General features: G+C 44.5%; 1 protein-coding gene across 1 annotated transcript in view; it reads right to left on the minus strand.

Moving 5' to 3' along the window:
* Window positions 1-18,258, minus strand: part of Efl1 (elongation factor like GTPase 1) — a 121,171-nt gene that overhangs the window by 73,036 nt on the left and 29,877 nt on the right. Inside the window, exons 8-14 of the mRNA XM_052159492.1 lie at window positions 16,642-16,765; window positions 15,344-15,420; window positions 14,578-14,714; window positions 14,006-14,128; window positions 11,680-11,779; window positions 3,952-4,121; window positions 3,606-3,757 (exon numbers count right to left, since the gene is read on the minus strand). Of these exons, the coding sequence (XP_052015452.1) occupies window positions 3,606-3,757; window positions 3,952-4,121; window positions 11,680-11,779; window positions 14,006-14,128; window positions 14,578-14,714; window positions 15,344-15,420; window positions 16,642-16,765 (883 nt within the window). The remainder of the gene's footprint in view (window positions 1-3,605; window positions 3,758-3,951; window positions 4,122-11,679; window positions 11,780-14,005; window positions 14,129-14,577; window positions 14,715-15,343; window positions 15,421-16,641; window positions 16,766-18,258) is intronic.

Below are 18,258 nucleotides of genomic sequence, written 5' to 3' on the forward strand. Positions count from 1 at the left end.
TAAGATAGGCAATTAATAAACAGGATCTCATGAACTGAAAAGCTTCTGTAAGACAAAAGATACTATCGATAGAACAAAACGGCAGCCTACAGATTGGGAAAAGATCTTCACCAAGCCTATATCTGACAGATGCCAAATGTCTAAAAATACATAAAGAACTCAATTAGCTATCAAAACCCCCAAATAATCCAATTAAATAAAAAATGGGATACAGATCTAAACAGAGAACTCTCAACAAAAGAAACTCAAATGGATGGGAATCACTTAAAGAAAAGTTCAACATTCTTAGCCATCAAAGAAATAAGATGAAAAATACAAGTTACAGCTCATGCTGGAGAGAATGTAGCAGGGAGCACCATTCCACTGCTGTGGCAGTGCAAGCTTATACAGCCATTTTGGAAATCAATATGGTTGTTAACCAAAAAATTTGGAGCCAATTTATCTTAAGACCCATATACCATTCCTGGGTATATGGCCAAAGGACACTCTATTCTACCATAAGGATGCGTGCTCAGCTAGGTTCATAGCAGTTTTATTAGTAATAGCCAGAAACTAGAAACAACCTAGATGCCCCTCAACCAAAGAAGGGATTAAAAAAAAAAATAACAGTACATTTACACAATGGAGTATTACTCAGCTGTTAAAAAAAATAACATGAAATCTGCAGATAAATGGATAGAACTAGATAAAAAAAATCATTCTGAGTGAGAAAGGCAAACATTGTACGTACTCATAGGTAGATATTTGCTGTGAAATAAAGGATAACCATGCTACAATCCACAGACCCAGCCAGGCTAAGTAACAAGGAGGCCTCAGAAGGGACACAGTCCTCTCCTTGGGAAGGGGAATTAGAACAGGTTTTGTGAGTGGACTTGGAGCAGGTGGAGACAGGAACAGGAGGATGAGGTAGGAGAGGATGGAGAGTGAGTACTGGGAGACAACTGGAATTTGGGGGCATCTTGGGGAGGAGCTAGAAACCAAGTGCAATGGAAACTCCCTGGAGTCTACAAGGGTGACACTAGCTATGACTCCCTGTCAGGGGAATATGGAGCCTGAACTGCCATCTCCTGTACACAGGCAAGACTTCTAGTGGAGGGATTGGTACCTCCAGCCCAGCCACAAAGCTTTGGCCTACAATTTGTCCTGCCTATAAGATGTGTTGGGGTAAAGGTGGGGCAGAAATTGTGTGAGTGGCCAACCAATGATTGATCCTGAGGCTGGTTATCCCAGAGACCTAGGACAGAACTGAACATGACTGACAAAACAAACAAACAAACAAACAAACAAACAAACAAAACCAAACAACAACAACAATAAAAAAGTCACTGAAATGATTCCTAACAATATACTGCTACACTCATAGATTGGTGCCTAGTCCACTGTCATCAGAGAGGCTTCATCCAGCAATGCATAGAGACAGGTGCAGAGATCCACAGTCAAACGTTATCTGGAGTTCAGGGACTCCTGCTGAAGAGAGGTGTGAAAGTGTAGGAGCCAGAGGGGTTAAGGACATCACAAAAAAACCCGCAGAACCAACTAACCTGGGCTCACAGGCGTTCAAGAGACATCCAACAACCAGGAACCTGTATGGGACGGACCTTCTGCATGTATGTTACAGTTGTGTAGCTTGGTGTTCTTGTGGGACTCCTCTAACAGTGGAAGCAGGGACTGTCTTGTCTCTTTTGCTTACTTGTGGGACCTTTTTCCTCCTACAGTACTGCCTCCTCCAGCCTTGTTAGGAGGGGAGGTGTCTAGTCCTACTGCAACTTCATATGCAATGTTTGGCTGATATCCCTGGGAAGATAGCCATTTGTTTAAGGAAAATAAGGAGGAGTGGACAGTGGGAGTTTGGGGGTGGGAAGACTTGGGAGTACTTGGGAAGCTGAGGCAAAAGGATCACATGCTAAAGGTTTGCCTGGGCTACAGAATGAGCTCAAGGCTATCCTAGGTAACTTAGTGAGACCCTGTCTCAAAATAAGTTAAAAACAAAACACAATACAGGCTGCACCTAGTACCTGCTTGCTTCCTATTACTTTTGCTCACACAAATACATACACACTCTTGGAAGAACATTGTTCCCTAGCTGATCCTTCAGAGAACAGCTTATCAACACCCTGATTTCAGCAGTATAAAATCCCATACATCCAGCTAAGTCAGCCCCAGTCCCAAAGTGTTAGAAAGTATGGGCTGACAACCTGCACGCTTCTAAGTTGCTGGTTATGGTATAATCTGCAACATCAGCAACAGAAAACAACACAAAGGACATAGGAAGGATCTAAGTAGGGCTAACTTCCACAGTAAGCCTGAACTATTTCACATATCCTTTTTTTTAAAAATGTATTTATGAATGAAATTTATTTATTTTATATGAGTCCACCATTGCTCTCTTCAGACACACCAGAAGAAGGCATCAGATCCCATTACAGATGGTTGTGAACCACCATATGGTTGCTGGGAATTGAACTCAGGACCTCTGAAAGAGCAGCTGGTGCTCTTAAGTGCTGAGCCATCTCTCCAGTCTTCACATATCCTTTTTAACGAGTACATTAGAGTAGGATTCCTGTGGCTCTGACTCCATGAGGCCATTGTCTTTTTGTGCTATTGACAAACTTTTATCCCCTGCTTAGATGCCTAACACATAAGCACAGATTCCAACCTGTAGTGTCAGAGATAGACACCCAGAGGTGAACAGGAGTGCTCACAACATTTGTAACCTGGTGAGTCAGGGCTTAACGAAACAATCCTTAGCACTGGGTCCGTTTAGAGAGTATGTGACTCTCAATGACAAGCAAAAAGCTGTTTACTAAGCTCCAACAGATATGGTGGTTATAACACTTTTAGCCTCTCACAGATCACAAGTCTATGCACACCAAGAACTGTGCTTTGTCCCACAGCCTAGCAAGGCCTGCCTAACCATCGTGCATCACTGGAGAGAAGGGACTGCTGACAGTAGGAACTGAGGGAGAGCTTTCTTCAGCTGTGCTCTCCATCCCCTACCTGTATCTACAAGGCACTGTCCTAGTCACCTACAGCTAACCTCCTCCAATGCTTATGGGCCTGAGTGTCGTGTCATTCACTGTTGAGTTGCTTCTTGCTGGTCCTGCGAGGCCCTCTGGTGTCTTTCTCATGGTTAGTTCCAATGTCTCTGTCTTGTGATCCCAAATAACTGTGGCCTATGGACTCTTGGCCCTGGCCCAGGCATGTCTATCTGCTCTCAGAGCGGCTGAACAGACTCTAGGCAACGCAGGCTGCACAATCACTTGCTTGCTTCCTATAGCTTTTGCCTGAGTCACTGAGATTTTGGTTCTGTAAACTTGTGAAGATTAACTATAAGAATAACATCTATATCTACTTCTTCCCTCCAGCCCAACGTGACTCTTACTTTGCCTGATAAGCAAAAAAGGCCAGAAAAGTCGTTCACCTGCTATTGGTTCCCAAATGCTATTAAGAGAGCCATTTATGCATACAAAATGTTAACAAGGCCATGATGCAACAGGTGACACAGGAAATGGGGTGTCCTTAACCCATTCGCCACCTCACCTGTGTAGTCTGAAAGTTACCATATCCTCAAAATAATGCCCACACAGTTTACTCCTAACTCTTACCCGCTGTAAAAAATCAACAGGGCTGTACTTGGGTCCCAAGACGAAAATTTTCTTTCCTCTTCGAGCTACACCACTGAACACACGAGCAAACGCAATGAAGGCTTCCTGGCTGCCTTCTTCCCGGGAAGCACTTGCCACATCTGGTTTATCACCTGCCAGGATCAAAGAGATATTCAGTGCCAGGAATGCTCACTTCAACCAACTAACTATTCCTATGGAAGAAATAGTGAACATGAGTATTTGGTCTGAGAATAGAAACAATATTGATTAAAAAAAAAGACAAAGTTAAAATATAAGGGACAAGGTACCAAGTTATGGAAAAATGTCAAATACTTTTCACCAAGACCTTTTAGGACTGCTGTGCCTCTTGGCTCATCTTCCTGGGGACTTGTTTCAAGGACACCTCCATCCTGCGTGGCTTCCTGGGGTGTTTGCCCCTGTGCTGCTGCAAGCTTCTCTGCGTGCCTCTGTCTTGCCCGTTCACGTCTCTGGGCCATTTCTTCTTGAGTGAGAGGCCTACAGGATGTCACCAATATGTTAAGATGTGGAGGCACCAAATACCTCTCAGCTCTCTTTTGAAAACAAGTGCTTATATGGCTACAGAAGTGAGCAGTACCAAGTACCCCTCTGAGGTGTCTCCAAGTTCTCTTCAGCAAAAGCTGTAGTGTAAGAAGTCGTCTCTCTGGCCTGCTTCCTTCCCAATGGCTTGGAGCTTAAGAACTGGTGCACAAGTGCCCATAGCCCTAAGCATCACCAAGTGCAGTTACATAAAACCTTCCACAGAGTCAGTGTTTCTTCTGGTAGAGGTCAACAAGGAGAAAGAAAAGAATGGCTAACAGGCACCAAGGCTCAAAGCACCCTGGAAAGTATGCAAACGGTCACTACGAAATGAGGTTTTCTTTTTAGTTCAAAAGTATGTCTTCATGGAGCATTCACAAGGAAAGCTGCAATGTCGGGCTGAGAACTCCCAACTCAGCATCACTAAAAGGTCAAGTAAGAATGGGCACCCACTGTTAGACATAGGAGATACTCAAACAGTAAGGGCCATGTGGAAGTAGATGAGTGTTTGCCAGGGAGCAGCCTGAGTAGGAGAGGCCATTAGTAATAATGAAATAATATTTTTTCCTTTCGTGAAAAGTGACTGTCATTTGTATTGAATAAAGAGAAGGTATATAGAGCTTTGATTCTGAAATGAGCTTTATGAAAGGTAAGACAGAGAGTAAGCATCTGGTTAGGAATCTGGGTTTGGAAGGAAGACACCAGGCAAGTGAAGGGTCCCCAGGAGTAGTCTCCCTTTAGAGCAGGCCTTCACATGAACACCCCCGATACAGAGTGGTGCCAGTCCTGCATATTCACCACTGCATTGGGGCTGAACATGCTGACTGCTGGGATAACTCTCAAGCATGAGCCTGAGCTACAGGAGCAGAGTTGTACTACACTGTCTGGTCTCAGCACTGCCTCCTCCCATGCTGCCTCTCGCCTTTGACATTACAGTTTCTATTTCACTCTGCAAACCATACTGTGAAGGCAACCTCGGTCTCATCTCCCACACTGCCTTGCCTCCTTCCTCCTGCTCCTTGAGCACCAGAGGCTACAGAGCTAGCACTGTGCACAGAGACAGGAACTGGGCACAGGCACCACCCCTCTGTCCTCTAAGGAGCCACATGCTCCTGGAGCAAATGATGCCCTAACTCGGACGGTTCCCTGCTGTGCTCTTCAGGTAGCTGCCAGCGCTGTCTATCTTCCCCAGCAAGCTCTGGGCCTCTCAGTCACACCCAGCTCACTACAGGCAGTCAAAGCAAGAGGCCTCGGAGCACTGGAGGGAGACTGACCATCCCTGCAGGAAATGGCTCCTCTTCATGGGAACCTCTAAAGGCCTGTGAAGACAGGATGCACCCTGCTTCCTCACAATGGCAAGCGACAGCTGCTGTTCTGCCCTCTGCCCGCAGCAGGGTCTGATCTGTCCACTTCCTGCCTCTTTCTTTGGCATCAGCAGCAGCCATACCTCCCAGTCCTGCTCTTCTGTCCCAAGTTACATACTTGCACTGCAAGTTTATTTGATTCAGTCTTTTGCTAAAAGAATGCCCAAGTGTAAACTCCGTGGTTAGCAGTGAGCATGTGTAATCCCAATGCCAGGGAAATGGAAGACAGGACCCAGCCTAGCCTACTTGCAGAGCTCCAGATCAGTGAGACAACCTGTCTTTAAAATAAAACCAAGGTGGATGCACACTTTAGAGTACAGGGAAGGAAATAACACAGGAGTCTGGAGAGTCTGCTCTCCCTAATGGGCTCGTCACTGGTCTGTCCCCATGCTTACCACTGCACATGGACTACAGCACACAACCATCACAGCAGTTAAAGGAAGCACACTGCACACCACCACTTCACACACAGGAAAACAGAGGCCTAGGAAGCTTGAGAAAGTTGACTCAGCATTAAATGGATACTACATGAGCCATAATTCGAATGTAATTTGTTGGGTACAAACTCCACAGTCACCATCTTTCAGTCAGTAACAATTAAAAATCACTATGTTAAGAAAAAGAAATTCAATTTTAGCTTTGGTTAAAAAATATGTATAACTTTATTAAATCCTAAAGCCCAATTCATGACATAGCACAGACTAACCATTTATGTTAATATTGGTAGTATACACCCATATTCTTGAGGCAGGCACCAAGTGAAGGACTTAAAGTACCAGGATGAAAGGGCTTAAAAGGGGGGAGTATAGGGTTTAGGTGAGTGTGGCTAGGCGGCGTGGGGGAAGGTGTCCAGGCGGGCCCTTGCCTGGGCACCTCTGCCCCTGAGGGACCACACACACACAGGCATGGTATAGAATAGAGTTTATTCAGAGTAGGGGATGGGAGTTAGTGGTAGAGAGAGGTAGAGAGAGAGAGAGAGAAAGTGAAAGAGAGAGAGAGAGAGAGAGAGAGAGAGAGAGAGAGAGAGAGAGAGAGAGAGAGAATAGAGACAGTGGAGGCCGGCCATGACCACGTGGAGGGGGGAAGAGCCCCAGGGGCAGAGAGGTGAGAGAGTGTGGGAGAGCGGAGAGCAAAGAGAGAGAGGAGGAGCAAGTAGCCCCTCTTATAGTGGGCCAGATCTCTGGGGCGGGGCATACCTGGCTATTGCCAGGTAGGTGTGGGGTGGAGCTTAGACAAAACCCCAACATTGAGGACTGCCAGTTTGAGGCTAGGGGGTTGTTGTTTGTTTGTTTTGGCTAACTTAATACAAGCCAGGGTCATCTGTGAAGAGAAAACCCCAATTAAGGAAAATGCCTGTAGGCAAGTCTCTGGAATACCTTCTTGATTGTAACTGAGTGAAGGTCCCAGCTCACTGTTGACAGTGCCACCTCTGGGCAGGTGGCCTTGGGTTGTATAAGAAAGGCTAAAGCAAGCCACGAGGAACAAGCCAGTAAGCAGAGGTCCACCATGGGTTCCGCTTCAATTTCTGCCTCCAGGTTCCTGCTGTGAGTCCAGGCCCTGAGTCCTTCTATAATGAACTGTGGCACAGATATATAAGCCAAATAATTCTCTCTTCCTGCAGTTGCTTGGTCATAGTGCTTATCACAGCAAGAGAGGAAACTAGGACACCTGGGATATAAGATTTTTTTCTAGACTAAGTAAGTAAATAAGTAAATGTAAACCAGATAAAAATAATGAGCATTTATAGTGATCAGTTAGTATAAAATGAATCAAAGCCTGATATTTAGTTATCCACTGATTAATACCTACCAGTGCCCTGCCCTGGTACAGGCACTGGGATGATAGGAGAGGGAACAAGGCAGGCAAAGGGAAATCCACAGGAGTCATTCAAGTGTCTGTTAGACATCCAGTATTTACTCAGAACAAAGAGGAATTGTTTGCATGAAATAGAGCCCTGTGGGTGGAAGTAGCTGTGGGTGGTGAGTTAGCTTGGTTACAGATAGCCAACCATCTCCTGAACCCAGGGTGGGCGCCACCAGCACGAGGGACCAGAGGAGAGAATGTTGACTGGAGATGAATGCTATGTTGGCACATGGATGAGAAAGGAAAAGATACAGCAAAGGCAGTCCACCTGGCCTCAGGCTGCCAGGCACAACTGCCACGCTCTGGCCTCTGACACTGGTGGGAGAAATAAGCTGGCAGAGAAACTTGCTGCAGTCAGGACAGATGACAAGCATGTTACAAGGTAACACAGATAACAGAGAGCAGGTGGCCCAAGAGAAAAGAGGTAGCTATCTGTCTGATGTGGTATCCAACTACTAAAAGCTGGTTCTCAAGGAAGACAAAGAGGTGTTGGTATTCTGTCTAAGCTCCACCCCACACTTACCTGGCAGCAGCCAAGGATGCCCCACCTCATAGACCTGGCCCACTATAAAAGGGGCTACTTGCCCCTCCTCTCTCTCTCCCATCACACTCCCACCTCTCAGGCCCTCTTGGGCTCTCCTCCCCTCACTCCTCTTCACGTGGTCATGACTGGCCTCGACTTCTCTACTCTCTTCTCTCTCTGCCTCTCTAACTCCCATCCTCTGCCCTGAATAAACTCTATTCTATACCATGTCTGTGTGCGTGTGGTCCTCAGGGGGAAGAGGTGCCTGGGCAGGGGCCCGCCTAAGCACGCCTTTCCCCCACACGGCCATGCCACATTCTCTAAACCACCCCCTTTCTCTTTTTAAGCCCCCTTCAAGAGTCACAAAAAAAAAAAAAAACAAAAACAAAAAACAAAAAAACAAAAAACAAACCAGGGACAGCAGGGCAGGTCTTCCTGGAAACCCCCAATTTCTAATGAACTACCATTCAGAACAGCAAAAGCAAAGGCACAGACTATACAAAGGACAAAGGCTGGCGAGTGCTGCCTACTTAGAGTTAGCCAGGTCTACTGAGTGCTGTGGAAGACAGGCTTTTAAGCCAGACAACTGCATTCAAACTCTTGTGCAATTCCTTTGGCTATGTTAGCATTTTGTCTAGACTCTGTCCCATAGTTACCTGGCATTAGCCAGGTATGCCTGACTCACTATAAAGGGGCTCCTCGGCCTCTCCTCTCTCTCTAGCCTTCTGACTCTAGTCTGTCTTCTTCCTCCCGCTCCCTCTCTCCCCCCATTCCCTTCCTCCTTCTCTCTCCACGTGCTCATGGCTGGCCTCAACTTCTCTACTCTCTCCCTCTCTCTGTCTCTCTCTGCCTCTACTACCCTCTCAACTCTCCTCCCCATGCCCTGAATAAACTATTCTATACTATACAGTCACATGGCTGGTCCCTCAGGGGGAAGGGATGCTTCAGCATAGGCTGCAGAGGTGCCCCTCCCCCGCACCTTACTGCACCTCCATCAAACATACTCCTCCTCTCTTTATTTTTTATAAAACACAACAGGCAATGTGACTGTTTTCCCCCTAAGGCTCTACAATTTCCTCACAAGTCAAACTGAACCAAGAGCTGCAGTTGGACCTGAGTGGCATACTCAGTGGTATTGCAGGAAGATCCTAAGAGCTTAATGAACAGAAACCGATTGCTAGTTCCCTGGTGGTGGAGTTAAAGCTTGACCTCTGACATGGTTTTCTAGGTCTGTGCCTCAGTTAAAGGGACAGATCAGCAGAACAGAAGAGAAATCCCTGACACAGTCCCACGGAGAACACAGAGACATCATCTACAACCAAGGGAGAGAGCTGGGAAAGGAGGCCAAGTACCCAGCACCCAGCAGGTGCCTGGCATGGCTTTCTCCATTTTCTCCTCACCATCTATCATTACTTAGTGTATGCCAATCTACACCAAAGGAAAAGGATATTCTGCTGGCCCTGGCTTAGTACATCTACTATAGCAGAGATGAGAATGAGATCACATCACACCCCAATGGCAGATGTCTTCATTCAAAGACAGTACAACATATATGAAAAACCTCAGCCACAAGATAGAAAAGAATGAGGTAGGGATGGTGACTTAACTCGGGAATATCTGAAAACACTGTATGGTATAAAATCAGTATTAAAATGGAGTGAGAAGACAAAGTACATCAGTAAAATGATTTTACAGAGAACTGAAAGCTCCACCAAAACACATGAATATATGAAGACTATTAAAGAAAACTACTCAGGAGACAAAACAAAGTAGCACAGGAAGAGTTACCATTATTATCAATACAAAGAGATGAAGGGTGAGTCACAGAGGAATTTTAAGTAGTAAGTATTTGAGGCCTGGGGAGTGTTCTTCAACTAGCAGTCTCTAGTGCTACACATGCATCTGCCAGGACATCTGAAAGCTGCCCTGTACGGAGCACTGATGTGCCGCCTGCAAGGGCCACACATCCATTTCAGCTCTTTCCTCGCTCGCTCGCCTCCTGCTTCCCAACTTCCTCCTTTGCCCTTGCTGCCCGCACTCTCCCTCCACAGGGGTCTCTCATCCCTCACCCACAGTTGTTTACTCACTCACTCTTTCATTTCTCTTCAGAGCAGCAATGCTGGAAGAGTCTTACATTCAAATCACTGTGAGAAAGCTAAACCAAAAAACCAAACTAAACCAAAAAACCCCCAAACCATGTATACAATGTTTCTCTTAAAGAATAAGCAGAGTTTTATTGGAAAGGAAAAAGAAGGCCCTCTAGACAAGGCACAGCAGGAAGGCCATGACTTTGTGGATGAAATAGCGCAAGTATCAGAGAAAAAGAGTAATCCACTGAAGCCCATGGCTGGATGCTTATGACTGGATAGACTCATCCCACAGTGATCCCCAAATTCAACCATGCTTTCTTCATTAATCTCCATACTCCGTTAATCACACCATATAAAAGAAAAACCCTATTCAGGTATAAAAAGCAATAAACACAAATATACATTAAATATGATAATGAAAAGTACCACTGAACTCCAACAGTACACTTCATTTTTTAGGAAAAACTAGGTGTTGAGAATCAATAACAGGGCAGGAGGCCTAATGGTCAGAGCGAAGTCTTTGGAAAGGTTATTCTGAAGGCTAGAAAGATGACCCAATGCGTAAGGTTCTTACCCCCAAGCCTGAGTTGAAACCTAGGTTCCATCACCAGGACTCCAGTGGTATACAAAGGAAGGCTCCCATACATTGTCCTCTGACCCCCACAAAATAAACAAATACAAACAAACAAATGTAAAAAGGAAACATTTAAAAAGGTTTTGAGAAGATCACTTCAGAGCAGGAGAATCTCTTTCAGGGGAATCAGTTCAGAAGTTAGTTACTTCAGTGCTTTCTAGAAATGACCAGACCTCTAAGAAAGTGTGTTGGAATCCAGCCTCTGCCTCTGCCCAAGCCTCCTCTCCTGGACATCCTTCCTTTGCTAGCTACTTGCTAATGTCAGCATGTCTCAGCTGGGAAGCGAATCTGTGTCCAAGCGTTGCTCTATCACCTCTTCCCACCCTCTCCCCAGCCTCCTGCCTAGGAAGAGGATGACCTTGAGCCCTGCTGTGAACTTCCCAGAGGCACACTTTCTTCTCTGGTCCTGGGGCCTGAACTCTGCTCAAAGCACTGCCATACTGTTTCCCCTCTGTCTGCCCATGTAATTCATAACTCTTTTCCTCATTCCTCAGTAATGTGTTTTAGTGTCCTCTTGAACCACCTGCCTCATCTGAACCCAAAGTCTAACTAGAAGGGGAGGCAGGCACCTTGGGAAGGAGAAGAACACACGGAGAGGGGACAATGGAGAGTAGATAGGTTCTCTGAACTTTCATAAATCCTCTCCACAACCTCTGCAGACACACGAAGTACAGAGAACTGATGATCAGACATGCAGTCTCCACTGAGGCAGACATACCTAGAGGCAGGGCTGGTTTAGACCACACCATTCCTGCCATATTTAGTGAAAGGGCCACTGTCATTACTGCTGCAGTTACTAGTCTATACATTTCTATCAGCTCAAGTCAATATTCAAGAGTTAGTCTCAACAGCTTTCTACAGACATAAAAGACCAGATGATAAACAGATTCTAAGGAAGCCCAGGAAGTGCTCAATTCCAAGGCAGATGTGAGGACGAGTGGCAAAATCTGTGCCCTCCCACCCACACCCCAGCTGTATGCCCACCAGGCAGCCGACAGTAAGCCTTTCCCCTAGCCCCGCCCAACCTCCCTCTTCTTCTTACCTTGGCTTATTCTGAGGCAAGGCTTTCACATCAACTGCAAACATTTTGGAAACAAAGATAATAACTGGAGCAGTATCCTCACTTCCACATTTCATAAAAGCTGGATAAATAGGAAGCAAAATGTCACTGCTCTTCTCATAATTAAAAACCTAGACTTCTGTGAACAGCAACTACATTTACAGTATAGCATAATCTAAACATGTAACTGTTTACAGCTGTGATAAACATTCCCCTTTGGGGTTTGCAAGGAACAGACAGTAAACAGAGAGTGAGCGAGCGAGGGAGAGCTGGAAGACAGATAGGGAAGCTGAGCTGAAGGGCGGGAACTGGGAGGCTCTTCCCAGACCACAGCTGCTGACAGGGCTCGGCTACCCACAGCCAACCCAAGCCATGGCTCCTCTGTACTCAAGAGTAAAGTACTGCTGCCAGGGTCAAACCTCAGTCACAGAGTGCCATAAGTCTTTTCCTATCCTGTATAATGGCAAGTTAATGTATAAAATAGACAAAAATAATTTGTCATCAGGGATGGTTCAGCCGTTAAGAGCACTGACTACTCTGCCAGAGAACCCAAGTTTAATTCCCAGCACCCACATATCAACTCAAACCATCTGTAACTCTAGCCTCCCACTTCTGACATCAGGCATCAGGCAAGCACGCAGTATACTGACATGCACCCAGACAAACACATTCATATGCAAATGATGATGATGATGCTAAAATTTAAAAAACAATGTGTCAGGATAGTAACAAAACTCAGAAATAAAGATTCAGTACTATAAAAAAGTCAATTCTCTAAGTATATAAACTTTAACACAATTTTATATCAACATATTCCACTACCTTAGAGTTCTAATCTTTTTCATAATCTATAACAGAGGCATAAAATCACTGGTTATCAGTTTTTAGAAAACATATTATTTCAAATCAAAATAACTTCTACACAGAATTCAACATTAAAAAAAAAAAATCAAACAAGCAGGGTGGTTGGTGGTGCACACCTTTAATCCTAGCACTAGAGAGGCAGAAGCAGGAAGTTCTCTGAGTTTGATGTCAGTCTGATCTACAGAGTGAGTTCCATGACACAGAAAAAGCCCATCTCAAAACAATAACAACAACAAAAATCAAACGAGAAAATTACAGAAAGCAAGAACTGAAGAATTTTGAGTATGTTAATCTCATCACTCTGACTACAGCTAAAGAACACAGCAAGCAAGCTGGCAAGAGGCAACGGATGCTTGGCCTGGAGAAGCAGGTGGAACTGCTGAGCAGTAGCTGGGTTCTGGACACATGTTAAAGGAAGACTCTGCGGTATTTGCCAATAGAGTGAAGGGGTGTGAAGTCAGTAAGAACCACAGATGGCTCCAGGGTCTTGGAATTCAGTAGATGAAAGGGTGGACACAGTTCTAATTACAACAGAGTAATTAGGAGAAGCAGTGTTGGAGGCTGGACAGAGCAGAGGCAATGGTGGGTAAGCTGGGAAAGTTGTGAGTCTGGAGTTCACAAGGCACCTGTGCATGCAGATACAGATGGGGAAACTACAGCACATAGCTGTTGTTCAGAAGGTAAGGTGAGCTTCTGCACCAAGAGTGATGACAGATAAAAAAGGAGGTGTACAGATGGGATCTTGTGTGTGATATACAAGGTCGAAAAGCCAGGGACAAAGTGTCGTAGGAAATGCAGCACCTGGAAGTCAGGGAAGCCCAGGTTCCAAGAAGGAAGACGTAATCAGCTATGTCAAATGCCAGCGACACAGCCTGTCAGCGGAGGGTGGGAAACGGGCCAGCAGGGTAACAGAGTCCACGTAGGCCCAGCTAGAGAGGTCTGTGGGTCGGGGCTGTAGAGTACACATTTCATATAATGAGAAGACCTGGAGACAGTGAACACAGGAAGATAAACCACACAGTGCCCACAGAACCCGGAGTGCTAGTGTGCCTCAGATGAGGGATGTGTGCCAGCAGCTCGTAAGCATTTGTAGATCCTAGGACCCACTCTTCCAGTCCTGAGGAGACATACAGTCATGCAGTGACTTCATGGTGCAGGGACACATACGTGGCTACTTAGGAAGATGGAGTAAAATGGAGGCCTAGACTGAGATCAGAAGAGCATGAAGGAAGGAGTCTGTGTCAGTGGCCGACACCCAGAGGGCTTAGCAATATGCTCTACCGAAAGGGAAACTTTTGGGAGCAGAACAAAAGCTGCTCACACTGTCAGAGCTAAAAGTGGCTATTTGTGGAAATCAATGTGACCAGCCGGCCTTTCTGTAAATTAACATTCAGCAAAATAAGTCATTAGTGTAGGACACTGCAATGTGCCCATCTTCCCTCACCTGCTTTCAGGGCTTGGGTTTCCAGTGGGAGAGACTCAAATGTCTGTGATCCAGTGCACAGCAGTTTCTCCACTCGCTCAGATGTCATGTCAAGGGGACTGGGCAGTTTGTGACACACCATAGCTAAGGCCTGGCGTTAAGGATGCTATACTTTCAGTGCAGAATTACGAGACAATCGGACACATTTATACAGAAATAACCAGGCTGTAGGACACCTCAGCTTTCTGACTCATGACTCAAAATTTGTACCTGCTTCCAGAATGTCCAATGACTAGAAATCTACTTTCAAAAGTACCGGTGAAAAGTTTCATTCTTATTATTCTATTTTTATTTTAGAGAACAAATAATGTTTTAAGAGGAATACTTCCTAGAATTAATATTAATCAATATCAGTACATTAAGTTTTCTAATTATTTAGTACTGCTTCAAGGTAGAATACTGAGTAAACAGAAAAGACTTACATTGGATCAGAATGGGTTATTTCTAGAGAGTTATTTGGTTGCCAATAAAATACTATTTTTCTCTTATTTTATAAACTCCATCTAATTAAAAACCACTAACGTAAAGGATACCGAGGACAGCGTGGGATATGGGGAGCCACTGGCTGCAAATGGCATTGATGTGGACTTTAGGGTCTGAATGTCGTGCCTCCCGGGCTCCAATTTTTAATCCTAAAGAAGTCACAATTTTATCAATTTTTTCTTTGTCCCTAAGGGAAAGACCAGAGAGAGAAGGCATAAATAATTAGCTCAATTTCATTTGACACCTTTTTTTTCTTTGCACGTTGCTTTTTCAGAAGAGGCTAGAAAATACACGCAGAGACCCTGACAAGCAGGGGCTCCCCAAGCTCTACTGCAACACCCCTTCAGAGCCTTGTACAGAGTGCCGGGTGGCGTTTGCTGACAAGCTATGTCTGCCAGGGCGGCCTTACAGATAAATGCTAATGTTCTCATTCTACCGCTAGGATGATAAACTTACAAAGCTAGCTTTCTTTTCAACTGTACCAGGCAAGTTTTGCCCAAGTTCCCAGCCTGCTCTCTTCCACCATGAGTCCTACGTCTTTAAACTCTGCACACACACCAAGGCCCAGCGCTTCTCTGCAGCCTCGGCTCTCATCAGCCCTGCAGGCCCCAGCACACTGCTGCCCCAGTCCCTCCTCCTCCCTTACTAGATCTGCACATGCTCTTCTAAATTGTTCCAAGCCCTACAACCACCTCATCTGGAAGCTCTAAGCTCTGTTCACTGTCCTGGTGAAGCTCAGCTATCTAAGAGACTCATCAGACTGGGAAATGGGCAGATGACCCTGCCCAAAGAGAAACAATTTTACAAAAGTCTTACTTTTTCAAGACCGCGTCATACAAACTCCATATATTTTCCAAGATCAACTGTACAAATAGAGGTTTCTTTCCTTTGGCCTGCACAGAAGAACATATTGGCTTCAGTTCCTGAACATTTACAGCAGTCATTGTCAGTGTGGCTTACTTCTGCTTGGAATACTTATTCAGTGATGAAGACAAAAGTCATTCTCTCAATAGCCAGTAACTCATAAGCAATGAGCCATCATTGTCTCCCTCTAGGAGCCAGAGGGGTGCTGAAATAATGTGAGTATTTGGGGGCTAGACCTCAGGGGCTGCCCCACACTACCACCAAAAGCCAAAACACAAGACATCAATCCCCCCAAACCCCCACACACAACATCTGAGCTCCAAGCTGACGTCACTAAGTGTGTGTGGCTCTCTTCAAAGGCTTGGGTTTTCTTTGGTCATGTTTCTTGTGTTCTTAAACATGAGAAACTGATCATAAGAACAGGACAGTCTTATAATTGCAGACTTCATTTGTTCCACTGAGATAGGCATACATAGTATTAACAGCAATTAAAAATCAGGGAATTAAAAAGCAATTGCCACCAAACTCAAGTTCAATCCTTGAAATGTACATGGTGGAAGGACAAAACCAACTCCTTAAGGAAAAATTTTAAACAAGTCTATTTAAAAAAAACAACAAACTGCATAAAAAATCAATAGTGTCAACAGTGAGTTCGCACTGGGTTGTATCAATGCTGTTGTGTAAACATGAGATGGAAGATATATCAAATGCCTTCTTCCTAAAGAGCCATGGGCATTATTATCAGAAAAATTAAGAGCCATTGCCTTGAATATCCAGTTTAAAGAAAGTCATCAAAGGAAATTTATTTATAAAATGTGGCATTCATAGCTTTACTTACACTGTGAAAGCAGGAAGGACACTTGCAATGCCTAACCTTAGACCAATACAAAGCAAATGTGTGTCTTCAAAGTGCCCAGAAACCACACAGCTTTCTATTCACTTACTGTAATTACTGTTAGAGACAGAGTATCACTATTTCTCAGCTGGCCTTAAACATCTAGGAACTAAACCTCCTGAGTAGCTGGGACAATACATATACACGACTGTGCTCACAGCTTGCTCACTGTATTGAAAAGGGGAAACTCTAAATAATGTGTGAACACAAGACTCATGTACCATTTACAATCCTGTGCCATCTAAAGTCCTCCATGAGTTCATCTGCATAAACTAGGGCTGTGCTGCTTCCACTAGAGCTGGTATGGTGTAAGGTTTCTATGGCCCACAATAAAGAATAGCATAGACCATACTACCTGATCAACTTTCATAATCTTCTTAGCCTTCATGTTTATGTAATAATCTCCCCACAAGGTTTTCAAAAGAACTTCCTTCTTGATGCCAATTTTTTGACTATAGATTCTGGCAAAGTGCTCGATTCTGAAAGAAAAACAATTAGCATATGTTATACCAACTACGAATACAGCTGACACTTCACTGTTTCTTTGCCATATACCATTCAGAATGCGTTATGTATAACCACTACTAACCTAGTATTTTTAACTGGTGAAAAGGATAATGATACAAAGACATCACACAGGTCTTAAGTGGAATTGGGATTCACACACTGGTCAGTGTCACTGTCCAACATTATACACAGTCAAGAATTAGAATCTAGGCTGCAGCTCCTTTCCTAATTCTGAATGTTTGAAGTTTGAGAAAAAGTGCAGAGGCCAAGGAAGCAGAGGTGCCAGCTGCCCATCCTAACTTCACTAATTACAGAGTTGACTTTTGTTGTTATTCACAGGGAAATGAACTCTAGGACCCAATCTGCCAAAACTGGAGATGCAGCATCGTGGACTAGCAGAGACATACACACTTACTCTAATTTTAACCCCAGAGAAGCCAGCTAGCACCACGGTTTCAACCCACTGAGAAGAGCCACGCAGCACCAAGGTATAGTGCATTATGTGGTTAACTATTTAGAAACTGCATTCCTGTAGCAAACAGTACTTCTCATTGTGCCGAGAACTCTCCAAATCCTAGCATCTTAGAAGATGCCTGCTCAGGAACAAGACAAAAAGTCCTCCCTCCCCTGCACAATTCTTCAACATGACCCCAAGAGCTTGAGCCAATGCAGGGAGGAAAGGCCTATAACCACAGAGATGAGAAAGGTAAAACCATTTTTGTTTGAAGGTGACATGGTCATCTGTGTAGAAAAATTCGAAAGAACCAGAGTGATTGTCAATGGGACTATGGAGCAACTAAAGAAAGATTGCAGGCAGCCCACTTGCCAGCAGTCCCAGCAAAGAAGACAGGCAGATGGCATGTAAGCTATCCAGAATGATGGCCCCATGAAATGCTGACATGAATGCAGAACAATAGTCACTCCATTCATTGCTGGTGGGAATGCAAAATAGTACAGCCACTTTGGAAGACAGTATGGTGGCTTCTTAAATGTCTAAATACACTCACATGTGATATAGCAATGTATTTAAGGATTCATATAAACTGAAAACATATGTACATGAAAAATATGCGCATGGATGTTTATAGCAGTTCAATTCACAATTTCCAAAATTTGTAGCAAGCAAGCAAAGTGTCCTTTAAACAAGTCAACAGACAAACTGTGGAACAACCAGAGAAAATATGACTCAGCACTAAGCAGAAACGAGCTAGTGTACCACAAAAATAGAGAGACAGCATATATGCTTTTGTTACATGAATGAGGCCAACCTGCAAGAGCTATATACTGCTGACTTTACTATATGGCATTTTAGAAAAGTCTAAACTATGTGAAAGTTGAAATACCAGCGATTGCCAGTGGTGTGAGAGAGGCAGGGATGAAGAGATTGGGCTACTATATAAACTGCATTTTCTATTTGATCCAACAGTTATTTATTTAGCAGAGGTTTTCTTGTATGTGTCTGTAT

The sequence above is a fragment of the Apodemus sylvaticus genome, chromosome 1, assembly GCF_947179515.1.
Source record: "Apodemus sylvaticus chromosome 1, mApoSyl1.1, whole genome shotgun sequence".
Classification (NCBI taxonomy): Eukaryota; Metazoa; Chordata; class Mammalia; order Rodentia; family Muridae; genus Apodemus; species Apodemus sylvaticus.